The 21,405-nt window shown below is 33.7% G+C and overlaps 1 protein-coding gene across 1 annotated transcript in view; it reads left to right on the forward strand.

The window, feature by feature from the left end:
- NAALADL2 (N-acetylated alpha-linked acidic dipeptidase-like 2) overlaps positions 1 to 19,288 on the forward strand; it is an 880,510-nt gene extending 861,222 nt beyond the window's left edge. Inside the window, exon 14 of the mRNA XM_004674978.1 lies at positions 19,090 to 19,288. Coding sequence (XP_004675035.1) covers positions 19,090 to 19,288 — 199 coding nt within the window. The remainder of the gene's footprint in view (positions 1 to 19,089) is intronic.
- The last annotated feature ends 2,117 nt before the right edge of the window (positions 19,289 to 21,405 follow it).

The following is a 21,405-nucleotide window of genomic DNA, read 5'->3' on the forward strand; positions in this document are numbered from 1 at the left end:
TCCCGGGCAGGCGGGAATCGAACTCATGCGGAAGTGGCTTTAGCTTCTCAGTGCAGTGCTTTAACCCGCTGCGCCACCAGGGAGGGCCTGGTTCATCTTCTTAACCCCTCTCCCATACCTCTGGCCTACATCCCAGTTTTCTACAAGATAAATAAATGTGTTTACAAAAGAAATGAGTAGTGACCCCTCTTGAGAAGTCTGGGTTAGAGTTTCAGAGGACACCTTGTTGTTGTTACATTAGCCCCAACCTTACCATTTCCCAGTTTTTAAGGGTAGTCCCCTCTTCCTGTTGTTGTAGCCAAAGTGATAGTTTAGTGAGTCCTTTGATCTTATAGTGTAATAAATAACAAAGTATAAGATAATATTTAAAAAAATCATATTTCCTAGGAAAGTAGCAATCACAGTGAAGTTTTTTTGTTTCTGTTTTCTTTAGCTGGAAAGACCTGTAGACTATTTGGGAAATGACACTTGTATAGGTACTTTTTAAATATAAATTAGTAGAACTTGATCTGTAAGCAGAATGGGAGAATTGAAAGGCATTCCTCAAGAGAAAATTTCTACAAACTACAAATTTATGATTCTTGAAATCTACTTAATACTTAGTTTTCTTTTATCAATTTAAGGTAACATAGTCACTCACTTATAGTATAGCAAAACCTTCGTAGACCATCTGTTTTGACACTACATGAGTAATTTTCCGTAGACTATGAGAGAGGTGGGTATTACTGAATAAACAGGACAGTCATCTGCCAATTCTAACAGCAAGATATAATTGCATCAATTAGAAGTAACTAATAAAATCATAGAACTAAAAAGAGAAACTGAAAAACAATGAGCTAATCACTCAGTTATCTAATTTTTAACAACAGATTAGCTATAGCTATTTAGTCATTGGAACAAATGACTTAATCTTTGAAGCATGTTCTAGAACATGACCTCAGAGAAAGTAGGAATATTACTGCACACATATGAACTCATCTTTGTCTCACTTTTCACTTTCTGGCACAGGAACATGAACTCTTCTACTTTTCACTAGTGCAGGGATATTGTGGTAATAATAAGGTAAACTTTTTTCTGAGATACTTTTGAGACCAAACATCACTATTTTACATGTGTCCAATATCTAAGGCTTTCTAACATGAGCCTATATTATAAGATCATAAAGAAAAGAAGTAAGGATAAATAGTAGCTATTCAAGACTGACTGAAACCTGATGTGGTAACATAAGTGAAAGTTTTCAATGGGTAACAGAGTTTGTCTCTATGCTGTCAGCTATATCTCCCTTTCCTACCTTTCCTACATACAAAATAAGGGGGTAATTGTGTCTACATAATCTCTTTTCAGGGATTGTGAGTTATATTGTTTATAGACCGTTGATAAAAACTTAGTTGGAGCTTCAAAGTCAAAGCAAAAAACTATATCCTAAAGCCCTATTTATTGATGATGTATGGTACCTATGGCAGCACACTTCACACTGCTACAATTAAACATCTGTCAACATTTCTAATGTGTAACATTATTTCAGAGTTTAATAACATGGTCATTTTAACTTCCTCTTGAATTATGTGAATTAGTTACTGGAGGATATCTTTACATTCTCTTAACAAAATATAAGAGAAATATTTTTTCAGCTATTAAAATGCTAAAAATAAAAGTTAAGGTAAGCTAGTTTTCATCAGTCTCACAAGTAGCACTCACCACTTATTTATATGCATATATGTATAAATACACATACATATATAGGCATATATACATTTCATAAACAAAAATTTTCGACTTATATTAATGACAAGAAAAGATATTTCCTTAGAATAGGAATAATTTTATTTTTTTCTTAATGTTAAGATTCTACTGTTATCAAATATGTATATAGAACATAAAAATACAAAAAAGTAAATATCGGCTTGACTCAATGGTTTGTTCATTGAGAAACAAAACAACATCCTGGATAAAGTATTTTTAACCCAAACAGTAAAGTTTTTTTTTTTTAACTTATAGTTGTGTGTTTTAAAACTATAGAGCTATGCTATTTAATATGATATCCACTACCAGCATGAAGTTATTGATGACTAGGATATAGTGTAAGAGAGATATTAAAAGTGTAAAGCACACACCACTGTATTTTACAACTTCTTTTAAAATAGTCAAAAATCATAAGAATAATTTTATATTTATTAATATTGAAATGATAATATTGCGTAAAATTGTATGTCTTTTCTTCCAGGTGAAACACTCAATTGATATCAGTTGACTTATAGCAGGATAGTTTATGAAACTTCCAAGCGAGTAGTGAATTTTTTTCTAAAGAAGTTCTCCTTACTCCATCCATGGGGTGATGCTATTGCTAATATCTGTGAGAGTAGATCACAAATATAAAACTTTGAGTGAACAGAATGAGGGACAGCCTGGGGCCCCCAAACCTACCTTCCCTAAACGGGTTCTATCATCTGCCACGTAAAGACAAAACATACTGTAGTGTGTAAGACCTTCAATAGAATAGAACTTAAACAGAATTAGTGTTCAATAATTAGAGTACAATAAAGAGGAAAAAGAATATAGTTAGAAATTCGCCAAATGAAGTGCCCAAAGTTACCCTATCACTCCTGGGTAAATGCCCATCCAAACATGGTTGATTCAAAGCAGGACCACTAAGGCCTAAAAGCCTGCCACAAGTCTACGACACCTTCTAGTGTGGTCACATGGAAAGGGACAGAAGAGACCAGTCATGTCTGAAAGGAAAGAGCAAAATCAAAATCCAAGTCAAGATAAAGCCTCCTAAAGTTGTCTCACACGTCTCTTTCAAGTGCCTCTTTCTGTGTCCCAAAATCCCTGCTATAAGTCCAAGGCTGAGAAGCAAAAGTGATTTCCTCACATTCACCCTGCTCCATGTGCTTCCTGTCTTCCTCTTTCCCATCTCTCTCTGCTTCTTCTGTAGCCCCTTTCAGTCTTTTCCTGGCCCCCTATTAGCTTCACCTCCCTGCCGTGCTCAGCTTCCTTAGGGAGGGGCAGGGAAATTGAACCCTCTTTTCCTCGGGGATGACTACAGTATAAAACCAGACACATTTTCAAAGACACATTAAAGAGTAACTTTTTATTTTTTGAGATTGATTTATTCATTTATGCATATATAGGCAGAAGTGCAGGAGCAAAACAAGCAGATTGAGTAAGTATGCTGCTGAGAGGAGCAGCGGGCGGGTCAGGAGAGGTCTGCTGCACCATGTGGATCACCTCCAGGGCTGGGAATCGAACTTGCACAGAAGCAGCTGCTGTCAGCTTGCAGTGCTGCATCCTTACCTGTTGCGCCACCAGGGAGGGCCCTAGAGAGTCTAACATTTTAAAGAAATATTAGAAACCATAGGTGTAAAGAGGCTTAAGACAAACAAACAAACAAACAAAATGATTGGCTATCAACTTGCTCATTTGTAATGCTTAATAAGATAGAATAAAATACTATTTTATTCTTGAATAATATGCATGTATTTTCAGGTGAAATATATTATAGCCATATTACTATTTAGAAAATTACTCAAATTTCACCTTGTAGCTACTTCTAAAGCTATAATCTGATTTCTGTAGAGTTTCACTAAAACAAAGTGACTTCTTTCAGTAATTCATTAATTCCACAAATATTTATGTGCCTCTTCCATCCTGAGCATTATGCTTGGAACTAACTGATCCAATGATAACTTGCAATATTTGTGGTGTGAATTTATTTGTCTTTCCTCATGGGTAAAACTGTTTTGGACACCCATCAGAAAGAATCACATGCACTTAACCACAATGTGTTATCATAATATTACAGGGCACCCCCCAATGTGAAATGGATTGCCTGACTATGGGTCCTCACCTATGCACTTAAAGGAACTTATAATAATATGACTCAACTGCAGGCACACACCAAAAGTTTAATGATGGGTTTAATTACAAAAGAAGGGGAATGAATAACTCAGTGCAAAAGAGAGGACAAGTTAGGTAATGTTTCCTACCAGTTCTGCTGACCTGGCGCCCCAATAACAAGCTGAGAGCTGGCAAAAAGCCAAGAGCAGAGCCACTAGCCAAGAGGCCAAGAGAGCCCCAAAGGCCCACATGCCTGGTTTTATGTCAAACCTGGCTGCCTAACTCCACTCTCAGGCCCTAGCAATCCTCCCTTTGGAAGATTATGGGATTTGTAGTAAGGTGTCTGGAATAGGGTGTGGAGTCCACAAAACCTGTATCTGTAGAGTTCCTTCAGGACAACCTTCCCCAATAACAATATGGGGACATCAAAAAGGTCACTAGAGAAGTCGCTGTGTGGCTCCACAAGAGGTTTTTTGGGCTAGAATTGTAGCAGTGTGAGGCATGACATGGGCACAACTGTAGTATTAGTGACTCATAGCTAGTAAGTGGTAAAGACTTAACTGAGCAGCTGTTTTCAATCTTTTTATTCATCCCTTACTCTCAATTGTATCTTCTTCTCCCTCTCTTATGCCTAATATTTAAAAAATAATCTTTCAGGCTCTCCTTGGTGGCGCAGCGGGTTAAAGTACAGCACTAAGAAGCTTAAGCCACTTCCACATGAGTTTATGAGTTCGATCCCCGCCTGCCCCAGAGGAGATCCACATGGTGCGTCAGACCTCTCCTGACCCGCCCGCTGCTCCCCTCAGCCATGTACTTCTTCTATCTGCCTGTTCTGCTCCCCACTCTGTCTCTGGTGAATACTCTCACCTTCCGCATCTCTGGCTTATACTCCATTTCTGTATAAACAAATCTTAAATAAATAAAATTTTAAAAATAATAATAATCTTTCCAAAGCTACCCAGCTCACCTCTGCTCACTCCTTTTTTTTTTTTTTCTTTTTTAAATCCATCCCACCCCCACCCTCCACCTCTTGGCTTTAGGAAGTCAGTTTTTTTTTTTTTTGCAAATCCTTTCATCCTCATATCCTATGTGTTTTAGTTTTAGTGTTGGTTACTGCAATAATTTCTACTTTAAACTTTCAAAACAGATTACCAAGAGGTAATCTTCCCTCAACTTTTCTATACTTTATATGTTATTCCATTCTTTGATATTTTCCCAAAGCCCTGTTTACTTGCTGCTGCTAACCCATTTATTCTTTAGTTTTGTCACATGGCTTTCTTCCCAGTCAGCATCCTAATTCTGTCTCCATATCACTAATGGTATAGACTCAGAGAGCACAATAGTTTTTTACTTTATTCCTCATTAGTTTGAATATCTCTTGAAAACCATTTTCATCCTCAATAAACACATTTAGTTATCATAGTTTCCCCAATTTGTCTCCAAATTCCTTACTTTAAGTTTTTTTTTTTTACTTTAATTTGCCTGTTATATTTTCTTTGAATAAAGAAGCTGTTATCCCAATGATTATTGATTGGTCATACAAGTAAAATTTACTTTAGATACATTCTTTGAAAAATGTAATATTATAAAATATTTTAATGATAGAAATGTCAATGTTTTTTCTATCAAAGGCAGGTACTTAAAAATAAATACAGTGGGAAAGAAGGGAATACAGTCAGATTTAAAACACACTGTAACTGTGTGATATTCATAGAAAGGGGAGACTCAAGGTCCCTTGCTGGACTCAAGGAGGGGTGGTATTGAACAGCAGAGAGGAGAATGAAAACAGAAATAGGTGGAGGAGGCACATGTAGCAGAAAGAAATGTGAAGAAGAAGCTGTGCTTGTTTCTCAGCCTTGAAATTATACTGTGAACTTGGGAAAATGGAAAGAGATGCTTGAAAGAGACAGAAACTTGGGTGAGAGACCCATGGGGAGGTGGGCAATGGCAACCATTATCTTGACTTGGATTTTGATTTTACTCTTTGCCTCAAAGAATTACGTGGTCCCTTCAGGCTCTTTTCCGCACCAGTGGGTGCTTTAGGTTTGCGGCAAACTTTTGGGTCTCACTGGCCATAATTGGGCCACTCCTGTTTGGTTGAGCATTTACCCAAGAGAGGTGGGTAACTTGGAGTGTTTAATTAGAAACTATTTTAACTATATTCTTTCTCTTCTGTATATTCCATACTGATTGTATTAAAGTTATCTTCTATTGAAGTTCTTAGGCACTAAGACATGTCTGCCTTTATGTAGAGAATGGTTTAGGGAAGGCAGATTTGGGGGTCTCAAGGTACCACTCATTCTACATGATAACAATGCTTGAAGGTCCTATCTTTATTTTTTTTTAACTTGCTTTTAAACTATGCCTTAATTTTCAAAAATATCCTGCTGTTCAACACTATTGTTACATTAAAAGAGACAGATTTGAAGTGTTCAGGGTAGGTCTAGAAGTGATTATTATTATGATCAATTGTTTCTTGTTAGAAAACATCCTCAGGCAAATATCTCTGACTACTAACTTGATTTTGAAAGAGAAGCATTGTCATAGAGTAAGGAGCAATTTTTATTTTGTTGTATTGATAAAGCTATGAATTATTATAGTTTGAGTTCGATGTACTATGACAATTTGATAAGAGACTATTTCACTATTTCTGAAGTTTTTTTGTTGTTGTTGTTGTTGTTGTTGTTGTTATTGGTCTGTCAGCCAGGAATTTGAAGTTTAGTATTTGGAATGTGTTTCATCAAAAGTCAAAACTCAGAGAAATTTATAAGGTTTTAAAATCCTCAAATTATGTACTTTTGAAATGTTGGCTCTACTTCTTAAAAGTTCAGCAAGCTAATCTCTCTGTACATTTGGTATAAAGATTGTTCACTTTCCATTACACTGTTTGGATTTTTAAATGAATAAAAATATGCAAAATGTTTAGAATATTGCCAAGGACACTGTAAGGAAGGAAAGAAAACCTTTATTTTCTAGCCTTATGACTGTGCCAGGTAGGACCCAGATAAAGATAAGCAGAATTTATCAACACATGAAGCACACAAACATACATGGAAAAAGTCAGCTACATGTTGATTAAAAGGGGTGGTTAGTTCCACCCTGGTGGTGCAATGGGTTAGGATGCAGTGCTGCAAGCTGGCTGCACCCAAGTGCAGGTGTGAGTTCGATCAACTGGCCCCGCAGGTGACCCACATGACACAGCAGACCTCTTCTACTGCTCCCCTCAGCCTGTTCTGTTCCCCACTCTATCTCTGATGAAGCCTTTCACTGCCCCTCTGCACTTCTGGCTTGTACCCCAGGTCCATATGTATAAATAAATAAAAACCTTTAAAAGCAATCAAGTTTACTCATTATCTACTTGTTGCAAATTTGGGAGAATAGAAAATGAATAAGATAGTCTCTGTTTTTGAAGACTTTTGCCTAAGGAGAAATGCAAATAACACAATAGTGAGTGATTAACTCTATGATAAAGCCAAAGAAATGGGAATCTATATCTAAATGTAATACTAAATCAAAATCAATACTGTAAACTCTTACCTCAGTAAAATATTTGAATTCTAAAGCAATTAACTACTTACCATGATTATATTGAGGATAAATTAATAGACTGCTTTTTTTTTCCTTCAGATTTATTTATTTGTGTATACAGAACTGGGGTACAGGCCAGAGGTTCAGGAGCGGTGAGAGGATTCACCAGAGACAGAGTGGGGAGAAGAACAGGCAGATTGTGAGGGGAGCAGCAGGTGGGCCAAGAGAAATCTGCTGCGCCATGTGGATCACCTCCAGGCAGGCAAGGATCGAACTCATGCAGAAGTGGCTTTAGCTCCTTAGTGCTGTGCTTTTAACCCGTTGCACCACCAGGGAGGGCCCAGACTTTGCCTTTTATTATTGCCCAAATACGAGTAGTCTCCTTCCTCTCTGAAATACATCAAATTTATTATTTTTCAGGATATAATAAATGTGTCTTTTCATTTGTACATCTGAGAGTCTACTCCCATATTCCATGTCAAAAATTACATAGAATTTATTCATTAATTTACCGTAACCCCTTAAAATTATAAATACAAACATCTGCTTACCAGTGGACTTCAGGATACATTTTTCCAAAAAGTTAAAAATAATAAATTGCAGGAGTGTATAAGGGCTGTGTGTGTGTGTGTGTGTGTGATTTCTAAGGGGCAGCCAAATATTCAGACCTGCATATGTCTTTAAAAATAATTTTTCCTCTTTGTACACAACACATTTCTGAGCAAAGTACTATGACCTTACAGAAGAAAATCTAAAGTCATGCAGTTGATTGAGTTAGTAAGAATGTGGGAGAAGTGTCATTTCCTTTGAAATAAGCCTGAATGATAGATACCCCGACCGGTTTGTTATCAAGAAAATAATTATGTATATGTGCATGCATGTATGTATTTATATATGCATTTCTCTACTTTTTTAATCTAATTCCTATTTATCATTCATCTTTATGAAAAGCAACATTAAGGAAGCAGACTATAGCAAATATGAAAAGATTAAATTTTTGATATTTAAATGTATGACCAGATATAATAGGGAATTTCATTTTATTTGTATAGATTCTTGCAGGAAGTGATCTATTATTAACAAATTCTTCAAAATGATCTTTTCCTGGTTAATTTATCAAGGATGACCAAAATAATTGGATGAACACTTTTCTGGGCAGGACATGTTGTCTAATGATATCTTACCTCTGTGATACTAAGGACAAAGTGAATTGAAATTTTTGGGGTAGAGTGGAGTAAAGTATGAGCCCAAGAATGAAAAAAATCAAGAAATGTCAAATAATAATAGTAGTATCATTTATAGCATATTAACTGTATCTGCCAAGATTTCTTCTATGAGTTAATTATTACAAAAATTAGAAATTGTAAGTATAGGAAGACTCACTTCAGAGAAGTTAAATAATATATTTTGAACATGTAAATAGTATTTTCTATTCACAAATAAATGCACTATATAAATTTGCATATGTTTATACATAAAAACACATATGCACACACATGTATCTCAAAATGTATAGGCAAGTGGTAAATACTGAAGTAGCAAGAGTGAAAAGAAATGATCCCGGAATGCTTTTATACATAAAGATTTTTCTTTGAGCTGTTGCTTTATGTGCTAATAAAACAACAGGAGGGCAATGCTGCTATGGTTTATCCTAAAGAATTTGTTCATTCACAGCTGTTCAATAGCAGCAGTAATAATTGTTATCACTGTACCTTATCCTCACTAGGAAAGGGAATAAAAATTTTAAATTTTATTGAAAAGGAAAAGCAGTGCTTATCTGGCTGTATGGGGGTAGGTAAGAGTTTTATTGAAAAATTTATATATATATATATATATATATGGTCAACTTTTTTCAAGATGAAAACTATATATCATTAAAATGGTTCCGTGTGAGTATATTGTATCACAATTGATTTACTTTAAGAATTGGAATACCATTATTTTTGCATTTTCCTTGTCATGAGTATAACTTGCCTTTGGGTTCAACTGTTCAATAATTTTCATTATTTCTGTAGTAGAGTAGGTTACTATTGAAGTTAATTTGTACTGAAAGTACCCAGACTGCTTTCCTTGAGATTTTTGTTTAACTTTGAAATAAATAACTTGAGTTTTATAATCAACATTATCTTATAAAAATACAATATCTGAAATTTTATTTAAAAATAAAAAAATGGTATATGTACTTGTTTAAAATTTATATTTCAACATTCCACTTGTTTCTTAAATTGGCGCGCACACACACACACACATGCATACATATAAGCTTATATACACATTTATGTAAATATATATGTACTATTCATTTTTTTAAGATTTATTTATTTATTCATACATGAACTGTGTTACAATCCAGAGTGTGTGGAGAGTGGTGAGATAATTCACCAAAGATAGAATAGGGAGCAGAACAGTCAGGTCTACTGAAATACACTGCTGAGGGGAGCAATGGGTGGGTCAGAAGAGGTCTACGAAACTGTGTAGGTCACCTCTTGGCCTGGAATCAAACTTACCTTGCAGTGGCTTCAGATTGCTTCATAGTGCTATCTATGCTTTAACTTGTGCCACCAGAGACAACCCAAAATTTATTTTAATAATGATTTATTAGTTCCAGTTTAATTGGTATATACTATTATGTTATTTTAAGTTGTAAAGCATGATTTCATATATGAATATTTTCAAAATTATTACCACAATAAGTTACTTAGCATCTATCACCTCATATTGTTACAAAATTTTTGTGACAAGAATTTTAACATCTACTCTGTTTGCTACTTTCAAATACAAAATAAAGCATTAGCTATAGTCATCAAGATGTATATTACAGCCTCAAGATTTATTACTAGAAATTTATGGAAGTTTGTATCTTGACCATATTCACTTCTTATAATCCCCTCCTGCAAGCCCACCTTTGCCTCTGACAACTACTAATTGTTCAATTTTTATACATTCAGTAGGTTTCAAGTTGTCATATAATTTAGATCATATTATATAAACACTTTCAACAAATTAAAATTTTCCTTAAGTTAGATATGATTTCTTTTTGACCAGGATAGACAAGCATATACTTACAATGCATTGGTATTTGTGAACATTTTGACATACATGAGTAACAGGGAGTTTCTCTAGAATATTTTTTGTCACATTTTCAAAATGAATGTTCAGTAAGTTAGTAAGTATAACAATTCTGTAAAATATGAAAGGTAATTTTATAGTTTTTGAGAGTAGTTTATATTAAAGCATACCAAACATTGTGATCAACAATGTCAACAAACATTTTAATTTTTTTTATCAATTTTAAAGTTTTCAAATAATCTTTAATAATATACTTGCTCTTTAAGACAAAAAAAATACACTTTTGACTTTACAGTAGTTATTTTCAAATGTTAGTTATCAAAATTCTTCAAGTCAAATGAAACGATAAATTTGTTAAGGACATATAAATGTGTTTTAGTTAACCTTATAATCAATATTAGTTAACCTTATAATCAAGAAGCACTGTGTTTCTAGATGCATTGAAAGCACCATGAGGCCTTATTCAAAAATACTTAGAGTAAAGTGACTTGATTCAGGCAATTGAAATTCAAGAGTAAGAACAGATTTTTAGGTTGGTATGGTTCATATGTCTATCTTAGGACCAAGATATAAATATCACCTTCCAGTATCATACAAAGCTTAATTTCCCTCTTGACTAAATAAAAAAAAAAAAAAGATCTTTTACAGATTTGCTCTCAAAAATTCAAAAACAGTAGAAGGTTTAGCTTTGGGTGATTTTTGTCAAAAATCAAGAATCTACTGCTCTTATCATCATACTTCTAATATTTGGCCACAGTCCATTGCTGAAATAATCTACATGGTTAAAGAAATACCTTATGTTGACTTAGAACTGTATTATCTGAATCAATATTAAGGCAACTGCAACCAGATAAACCAACTTAAATCATTATTTAGTCAACACTTGGAGCATTATGCATAATCTGAAAGGCATATGATATACACTGAATATAATATACACAGTCTTCACTATATTCTATAAACTGTACATGATATAGGTAGAGGGATGAGATATAGAAAAGCATTCATAACAAAGAATTTGCTAACCTACACACAAAAAGTGAATCATATTGTAAAGTATAACATAAAATAATTTCATACCATACATTATTCTAAATGATTTATATTCACAATACATTAATATGATAATTTATTATTTGCTTGACTTTCAGTATAGACAATAAACTTTCAAACTGAGCAGCCAACACAGTGACTTACTTACTCAATGTAAGATATATAATAATAGTTGTTGAGAAAAATAAGCAAATAGATCAGTATTAACTCATCACTTACTTTGTTTAAATAGTCATAGTATGAATTATAAATTTTCCTTTGGAGTGAACTTTTTTTTTTTTTTAAAGATGTATTTATTTGGGCATACAGAACTGGGGTACAGGCCAGAGGCTCAGGGGCGGTGAGAGGCTTCACCAGAGACAGAGTGGGGAGCAGAACAGGCAGATCGACGAAGTGCACTGCTGAGGGGAGCAGTGGGCGGGTCAGGAGAGGTCTGCCGCGCCATGTGGTCACCTCCGGGGCAGGCGGGAATCGAACTCATGAGAAAGAATTAGCTTCTCAGTGCTGTGTTTTAACCCGCTGCACCACCAGGGAGGGCCTGGAGTGAACTTTTTAAAATAAATAGTTCACATCCTTTTCATTATCAGAATTTAAAAAATAAATGAAAAAAGTGAAATATCTTCATGGTTTGGTTTATGGTCTCAGCATTTCTATTTACTAAAGATAATGAAGAAAAGTACAACTGAGAAAGGCAAATGCAAATATTTGTGTCAACGATTAAATAAAATGCTTCTTATGGAAATTGTCAAGTACTTGCAGAGTATTCAAATAAAGTTGCCCTTGGAAGGTGACAAATCATCCCTTCTGATGAGTAGACACTAAACACTGTGGAAATAGAATAATTTCAGTATGTTCAAACTAGGAAAGTTATCTGAATATTGAGTTTATAGTCAGGCATATAGTAATAAGGTGAAAAGGAAACAGCAGTAATGAAACTGAAATAGAAATACAAAAATAATACATGAGTGTCAAAAAGTGACCAATACTATCGCCATCTTCTTCAAATTCTGGATGGACTAAGGGCTGTGTTTATCTTTTTCTGACTTCTCTCTTCCCTTCTTATTTCATGGAAGGTTTTGAACAAAGAAGGTCAGTTTTCTTGGTTGGTAAATAAAGGGTATTCTTCCCAAATATATTCCAGATGGGTCTTCTCAAGCTGTATAACTTTGGTGTGTGGATTACTTTGAGCTAAAATTCACAATGGCCTCACAGGTTTGTACTTTGTATCATTTCCTTCAAGTAACTAGAAAAGTGAAAATTGGAGGTATTATTGCTTATTCATATTTTTTAGCAATTATTTTTTTCTATTGAAGAGTCCTATTTGTATGATGGGGCAACCATCTAAAGACAGAGTATCTGGTCTTCTCATAGATTGCCACCCCCCATCTCCTTGAAGCCACAGGTTTTTATCATGCTCATTGGTGCACAGACACATCCTTCATTTAGCACTGTAGGTTTTAGAATATACATCTATACTGATTCTGTACAGGCACATTTTTTTTTCTCTTCATAATTTGTCTAATGTTAATTTGTTTGCATGGTAGCCAAAGGTGTAAGGGGAAATTTCATCTCTACCTGTCTGGAAATCTTCAAGCACTGTACTGTCTAAGGTTGTCTTCCTTGAATATTTTTTAAAAGATATCCTCTTTCTCATGACAATTTTTAGAAACATATAGTTATATTGACTGAGAAATATTGCGACAGTAACTATAAAATACAGTTATTCTTTTTTTTTTAAGATTTATTTATTCATATAGAACTGGGGTACAAGCCAGAGATGCGGAGGGTGAGAGGATTCACCAGAGACAGTGGGGAGTAGAATAAGCAGATCGACGAAGTACACTGCTGAGGGGAGCAGCGGGTCAGGAGAGGTCTGCCATGCCATGTGGTTTCCTCCGGGGCAGGCGGGAATCGAACTCATGCGGAAGTGGCTTTAGCTTCTCAGTGCTGTGCTTTAACCCGCTGTGCCACCAGGGAAGGCCCAAAATACAGTTATTCTTTACTGTTCTCTGCTTGAGTTTATATTCAGTCATAATGGGAAAAGACAAAAATCATTTTGTCAGTTCCTTGAGCTGTATCTCAGAAAGATGACCTATATTAAAAAAAAATATTAAGGTCAATTTATTTTTTATGTTTAATGTAAAATTTTTAACTGGCACTCTGTAAGCAGATTTCAAAATTTCTAATGAATCACACAGATATGTTAATTTTGTGATGTATACCTACTGAGTACTATTTGGCACAATTTTCCATCAGTATCTTCTGAATTCATTCAGTCATTTAAGAATTATATGTAACATTTAATCTCATACATTGCATTCTTTCAGGGCTATTAAGAGAGAGTAGAGAATGGATTCCTTCGGCAACAGAACTATGGAAACTCTTCCTTTTCACAAGCATGAAAACTAAGAAATTTTATCAGTTATCTATTGTGCCATTTTGTGACTTAAAACAACTTTATTATGTCCACAGCTGTTCAACATGGCCCTTTAGAATTCAATTGGGCATTTTCCCCAGTCTTGGCCAGCCTGGGGTATCACTTGTTGTTTGTTTGTATGTCTGCAACTGGTGCATCTTTTGCCAATTTGCCTGAGGGCTTGCTAGGATCGGAAAACCTCAACTGAAGGAATCCCTCTGTTCCATGTGTTCTCTCTTCTTCCAGAAGGTAACCAAGAATTATTCACATGGTGATTTCATAAGGATTCTGAGAGAGAGAGAGAAAATGAATAAGCACAAGATTTTTGAGGCTAAGACTCACTACATATGCCACATTCTATTTATCAAAATAAATATTAATACCAAATCAGATTTAATAGGTAAGGAATTAGACTTCACCTCTTGATGAAATGAACTAGAAGTCATATTTTGATGCAATCTGTAAGTAGGGAAAATATTAATTGTAGATATTTCTAGAAACAACACGCACACACACATGCACACACACACAGCCTCAGATTTCTCCGAAGTTAAGTTGCTGACTTGACAGTATCAGTGAGGGTCTTAACTCTATTCTGCTTTAGCCAGTATAGACCAAATTCAAATTTGGTAAAAGAACATTTGTACTATATATAACATAGCCATGTGTCTTTTGTGAATTCTCATGGATTTAGTGTTCCAGTCAAATAATCTTTTTTCTAATGATGATAAAAATACAGTAACCCACTGGGAATAGATATAGTTACTATAATCACTAAAAAGAACTATGTTAACCATAGTTGGGATTTTTCCTCTGTTTTTACCATGCATTTAAAGTCAGTTTTGAAAGATATGACTTATTTAGTGTTACTTAACTTAGAAGTTTCTCAACATAGAGTATAATGAATGTTTAGGATGTTTACTCAAATTTAGAATGAGTAGCATCCTGTGATCTTTTATGAATATAAGAAGATCACTTGAAAGAAAATTAACATCGCTTTCATTAATTTGCTAATTCATGTGCAAGGAAAATGCTCATAAAGACTAGATACCATTCTTTCAAAAGTCACTTTTTCAATTTTCCTTTACTAAAGTTAAATAGAGAGGATTTGTCAGTACAGTAAAGATGGTTGGTTTCCTTTGCTGATGTGGGCAGGACTATTAATTACATTTCTGAGTTTGGAACTGATCCTTCTGGTCACCGTGATGTGTCATTGAAACAGACCTGTTAAAATGAGTGATGTGTGTTGTTATTTCATTAGTGTCATCAATAATGTATTGTACTTTCCTTCCAGAAGTCTCTTTGTGTTGTGTGTGGGTCAGGATGACTATATGAATTACATTTATAAGATCCAAATTGTTACAGATGAGGGAAGATAGACATGAGGGTGGAATTAATGTTATTTTAAATATAACTACTAATATGATTTCAGTTAAATAATACTTTAAGTATGATATCTCCACATGCCATACTGAGATATATGTTTTGTGTATGCAGATAAGATAGTAATTTATTAAATAGTAATGCTATTTATTCCTTATGCAAGTAAAGATTTCTGAATTGGACTGAGGTTGGTTTATGTAAGTACAGGAGTGTTTCACTAAGGAAAAAAATTTCTTGTGGTTGTAAAGGGTGTGCTGCCGACATGAAAACCCTTCTATATTATTTTCTCACTTTCCATCCTGTTTTCCTGCCAGACATATGTCACTTTGACTGGCTGTTGGTTGAGTCTATCTTACCCTGAAATTTACAAGTCTATCAATTTAAAGGGAGAGACACATTTGGGCACTCTGGTATAGTAGTATAAATTGTTGAAGTCTTTTAACTCCATTGCAGTGAGGTTCGATTGTGAAGACATTGCATGAAAAAGCAAAGAGCTTTTAGCTTATAAGATTTCACTGAAGGCATTGATATAATTGATTTTTTTTAAATACAGGAAGTATTTACATAATTAAAAATGATATGCATAGTTTTGATTCTAGGGATGATCCTAGAGTATTTAGATTTAATAACTGAAAATGGAAGAAAGTTCTTAGAACTAGAAATACACGGAAATTTACATGATGAAATGTAGAAATGTGGCTGGGATTGCTTTCATCTTCCATTCAGATATTAAAAATAACAAAATAACAAACATAATGTTAGTTGTTTTTTTTAAAAGGTACCCAAAACGTAAATTTATTTATTTTAGATAAACAGAAAGCCAAAGGCATTTTACTCAAACTATTACAGATATTAAATAGGAAAATATGAGCGACATTTAAAAATCAGTAGAAGAAATTAACCATCTCATGAAAATTTAAAGATATTTTTGTTTCCTCTAATTTTTTTTCAAGGTAAAGCTATCTATCAAGATGAAAAATATGTTATTTTTTAAAATGTACTTTTTAAATTATATCAGTTGCTACCACAAAAGCAGGTTTTCTCTTAAATTATGATGAAGTAGACTAGTCACGTCAGCTAGAATCGATAGCTTTATGCTGATTTGTATACCATTTGAGTAGAAATATGAGTGTTTATTTTACATAATAGCACACCACAGCCTACTACTTAAAACATGTAGCGTATGGAAAGTATGTGTAGCTCCTTATAGAATTTTGCACACCAGAAAGAACGATTTCTATTCTTATGACTTGTATAAAGGAAAGAATGTTGATGTGTTAGGGAAGGTAACTGGTCGAATACTCCAGGCTCCAACCCATTGGTCGTTAAGAAATACATATTGCTTTTTATTTAAAACAAACAAGCCAGTGATCATTGTATTTCCTCAGCTTTAGAGCTAAACATACTTCCTAGGATGTAATTTTGTTCTTCTACATTACCTCTTTTCTATATATTTTATAATAGCTATAAATGAATTTTTACATAAATATATTAGAAACAGAGTTCATTTTTAAATGGGTTGCCATTGAAGGATTAATCCTGTAACCTTTGTGAGCATGCTTTATTAATATCTTATCATTACATTGAATATTAATAATAGTTAACATTTAATAACCATAGAATGTATGTGTAGAAATTTATTACATTCCTGTAGGTTTTGAAAAATGTGGAAAAGTCACCATAACAACCCCTTTATCATTAAATATGTGTCCTGTAATATGTTAATTGAGAGGTAAAACTAATTTTAGGGGTGTTTATGGAAAACCAGGCATATGATTTTTTTTTTTTTACCAGTATGTGATGAAGGATAAAAATTTAGAAAATATCTACTGTTCTTTGGAACTCTGGAAATATATTTGGACAAAATAATGTGAGGAGGGAATTCAAGTCATAAGTACTATGAAAGATGATTATCATACTGATTTACATTTTACAGGTAAAGCAGGCTCAATTGTCCACAAAAGTGTTTTGTTTTTCAATAATAAATTATATAAAATTCATATTAACTGTTTTTACTCTCAAAATACTTTTGTTATTATACCTGTTTTTGTCAGGAATGTACACATGTATATACTTCATTTTGATTATTGTTCTCCATATATGTATGTATACAAATCTATATGTATGTTTAAATGATTTTCTTTAATAAATGTAAATGTGATAGATAAGTATCCTTACACTAAAAACCCACTCATTTTTAAAACATGCCAATTAAAAATAATGTTAATATAATGTAAGTAGCTTCCAATTAATTTCTGTTGTGTAGAGTATTTGAGACTACTCAAGACAATTTCATCACCATTTGGGGGGAAAAAAATGGCTGCATTGTTTCCTGTATATTATTTGTTTCGTTTCTTTGTTCCTCCCTTTAGTGATAAAAAACTGATATAACATATTGAAGGAAACTTTCATAAAGCATTTTGTTAATTCTTATTATTTTTTCATGTTGATATAACCAAAGAAGCTTAATTTTTTATACATGAAACACACAGACACATACTTGCACATCCATATATAATTTCTTATGTGATTACTTTAGCATGGTCCAAAGGATTCTTCTGAAAATCTCTTTAACAGTAATTCTTTTGGACTAGAATAGAAATGCTTACAGGGTGTTCTACTTCTGGGTTACCTAAATTGATATAATTTACACAGATATTATTGAGGTTCTACAAAATCTCTATCACTGACCGAAGGCTGCAAAAATGTAAGTATATTCAATCACTAGGAATCAAGACCTTCTGTTTATGACACTTACTTTTACTCAACACAAATATACTGTTTCTCAACCCTGAAATGAAAGATGGTGATATATGTTGAAAATATGGGACCAGGGATTGCAGCTGGGAAGATGGTATAAAGATGAAAAAGATTTCCTTTCCCCCCTTGTAAGTTCTTAGCCTGTTTTAATGGTTGCATCGACATAAGAACAGATTAGCAGGAGAAAAACAAATTTAATCAAAAATATGATACCAAAGCACAATCAGTCACTCAAGGTTCATGGGTCATCTTAAGCTAAGGAGAAGGGGGTAGGAATCTGGGACAACAGAGGGAAGACATTTCACAGGAAGGTGGAAAGAGCAGGTGTCTGGGGAACATGTAGTAATAACATGTACCACATATAATAATAACATCATGTAAAAATAAGCAAAAGTTATCTCCAGTAATGGGTTAGTATTGGTTGGTCTCAGTCTCATTTATTGTAGGCAAGAGAGCTAACAATATTTTCTTTCTGACACTATAAGGCTTTGATTGTCTTCAGCTACATATTATCTTCATGCCAAAGTGTCATATTTTAGGATAAAGTATTCTCTTCCCCCTCACTGAGGACCTGAATATCATCAGAGTCCAGTTGAATGTGTAAGAAAAAGATGAATTTCAGGGTTATGAAAGAAGATTAGGAGACTTCAATGCCTATCTTCTTCTCTAGAGTTTCTCCCAGAATGTATTTTACCACTGACATAACATAGTATATTTTACATATTGATTTTCCTTATACTTAATAGAAATTAATTTAAAAGCCTCATAAATTCAGTTTCAATTTTTTTTTAAGCAAAAACTATTCTTTCACAATGGCAGTGTGTATTTCTGTCTGGATCTACATGTCTGATTCTCTTTTTCTCATCACTGTAGGAAATTTTTGATTAGCAAATCTATATCCATTCATTATAGGTTGAAAATTTGATGTTGTATTTTTATAATTTATTGCAAATATGACTACTTCATGGAAATATTTGTCACAGTGTTTAATATGAAAATAGCATAAAGTGCAATGACTTCACACACTTCATATTTCTTTTTAGAAACATCCTGTATCACCTTGATGAGAAGACAAGCCAGTTTTCAATACTGCTGGAGGCTTGGGAGCACTGCAAGTCTCTTGCATCGAATGAAACCCTTCAAGAAGCTCTGTCAGAGGTGTTGAGCAGCATTAATTCAGCTCAGGTTTACTTCAAAGCAGGACTTGATGTGTTTGAGAGTGTCTTGGTTGGAAAGAACTGAGAAAACTCTCGGCATTTTTAAAAGTTTGTTTACAACTCCTCAAACAAAAACTCTAATCTGACCAGATTTTCTAAAATTGAGGACTTTTCCCCCACCATGGCTTTTTTCAGAAAACTAAAGCTATTGTTACTTTGTATTTTTAATGTACATATAAGAAGAGCATTTTGCACATTTAATATTTTCTTATATTTGCATATATGAATGTGGTAAAACAAGTTATTGAAATAATACTTGAGATTTATCTATTGAAAGAAATCTGATAAATATATATAAGTAAATAATATTATGTGTGTGGGGGGGGGATTCCAAGTATTTTTGGACAATCTTTGCTCCTATGGATAAAACACATAGGAAGAGAAGTTATTCCCCAAATGAGAGCTATTAATGACCTAGTTTCCATAACGGAAACGGAGAAACGATGTGGTTTCAGATTACTTTCACTATTAAGTATTCAATATGAAGAATTGGAGTATTCTGAGTGATTGGTTGACCAAATCCTCTTTGAATGTTTCTATTTTATGACATGAAGTGCCTGTTCTTAACAAAACTAGATGTAGTAATACACTGGTTATGAAATTGTATTTTTTTAAGTATTAATGAAAAAAAGAGCCATAAACATTCCCCGGGAAAATCTCAAGGTAGCTGCAAAGAGCAATTTAAATGCAAATTTTCCCTAACAACTTAGAAGGTGACTAGCTTTGAAACCCTTAATTTGCCTCAGTTGATTTTGTAGAAATTTCAGGAGTGATGTATGTCTTATGAGGGAGAAAATGTTTTTATTTCTTCCTGTGTTTGTTTCTGGTGGAAAAGAAATGAAACAAAGCTACTCTAAAATGAAAGCATATCACGTTGTTCTTACTTCTTGTATCTTTGCTGAAGCTCCTTGCTGTAAGGCAGTTTTCATGGAATATTATATAATTTCCACAAGGAAGTAGCAAAGCTTCTCTTTAAAAACTCAAAATATCTTAGAAAGCAACAAATTGCTATTTCTGCCACTGGTAAAAGTGCATTCTATAAATTAAATTGTTGTTTTGATTGATGAAAAACTTAAATCTATGAAGAAACTTTTGGTAATATTTTTCTTAATCTTAATTGTGCCTCAGATGAAAATGCAAAAAGTAAGCATACCTCTAATTTGATGTGCAAAATACAGTGCTACGTTAAGAGTGTGTCATTCTTATGTGTCACTGGTTCTCTCAAAGGAAGCTTCTTGTATTGATATTATCATTGAATGGCTCTGGCAACCACTATTTCCAGAAGCCCCAGCTTTCTGTCTACTAGGTGACAGTTTAAACTTTAAGTTTACCTTTAGAAATGGATTTGAAAATGTTCTTCTTGTCTTGGATAGAGCAATTTCCTTTAGGAAACATATCCTCAAAATATTTCATGTGAATTTTCTCTACCTAAAATAACACTCACACCACATCCTGTTATGCTTTGTCAGAACAGCATTTACACATGCTACCTGGATGTCTAAGTCTTCACTTTTATGGATGAGCATAAACTTATCTTATTTTAAAGGAAAACCAACATTGAGAGGAAAGAATTCATCAATATTGATTAATTGATTCAATTAATTAACAGGGTCAACTGTTCCTAGTAGAAGGAATGTTTATATGCTCAAAGAAAGGAGAGGCTAGCGGCAATTCACTAGGTAATTCGAGCAGAAGTCCATTTTCATCTGTAATGTCTGTATGCACATATTTTCATATGAAAAATGAAAGTACTTTTTAAGCCAATCATTTCAACCAATGTAATTGTTTGTTTGAAAATATTTATATGTTGGAGACTGTTCAGAAGAGAGGGTTAAATGGACCAGACTCTGCTGCCTCAGCATCAGAACTCTTTCCAGAAGTCACACCAGAAGAGGAGTGGAACATGCAGACATAGGACAGACCAAATAATAAAATCCTTTACACCAAAGATCTTAAATGTTTTCATCCAAGTTCTTCATTTGGAGCTGAATGAAAAAATATATATAAGAGTTTATAACTTTAGAACAAAAGTCTGAGTAATATACTCTCTTCATCTCTAATAGCATTGGCAGATCCTACTTTGTTTGTATGTTTGTTGAAAGATTGTCTAACCAGGTAAACTACATTGCACAAATAAAAGTT

The sequence above is a fragment of the Condylura cristata genome, unplaced genomic scaffold (genome assembly GCF_000260355.1).
Source record: "Condylura cristata isolate star-nosed mole 26May11 unplaced genomic scaffold, ConCri1.0 scaffold00003, whole genome shotgun sequence".
Lineage (NCBI taxonomy): Eukaryota > Metazoa > Chordata > Mammalia > Eulipotyphla > Talpidae > Condylura > Condylura cristata.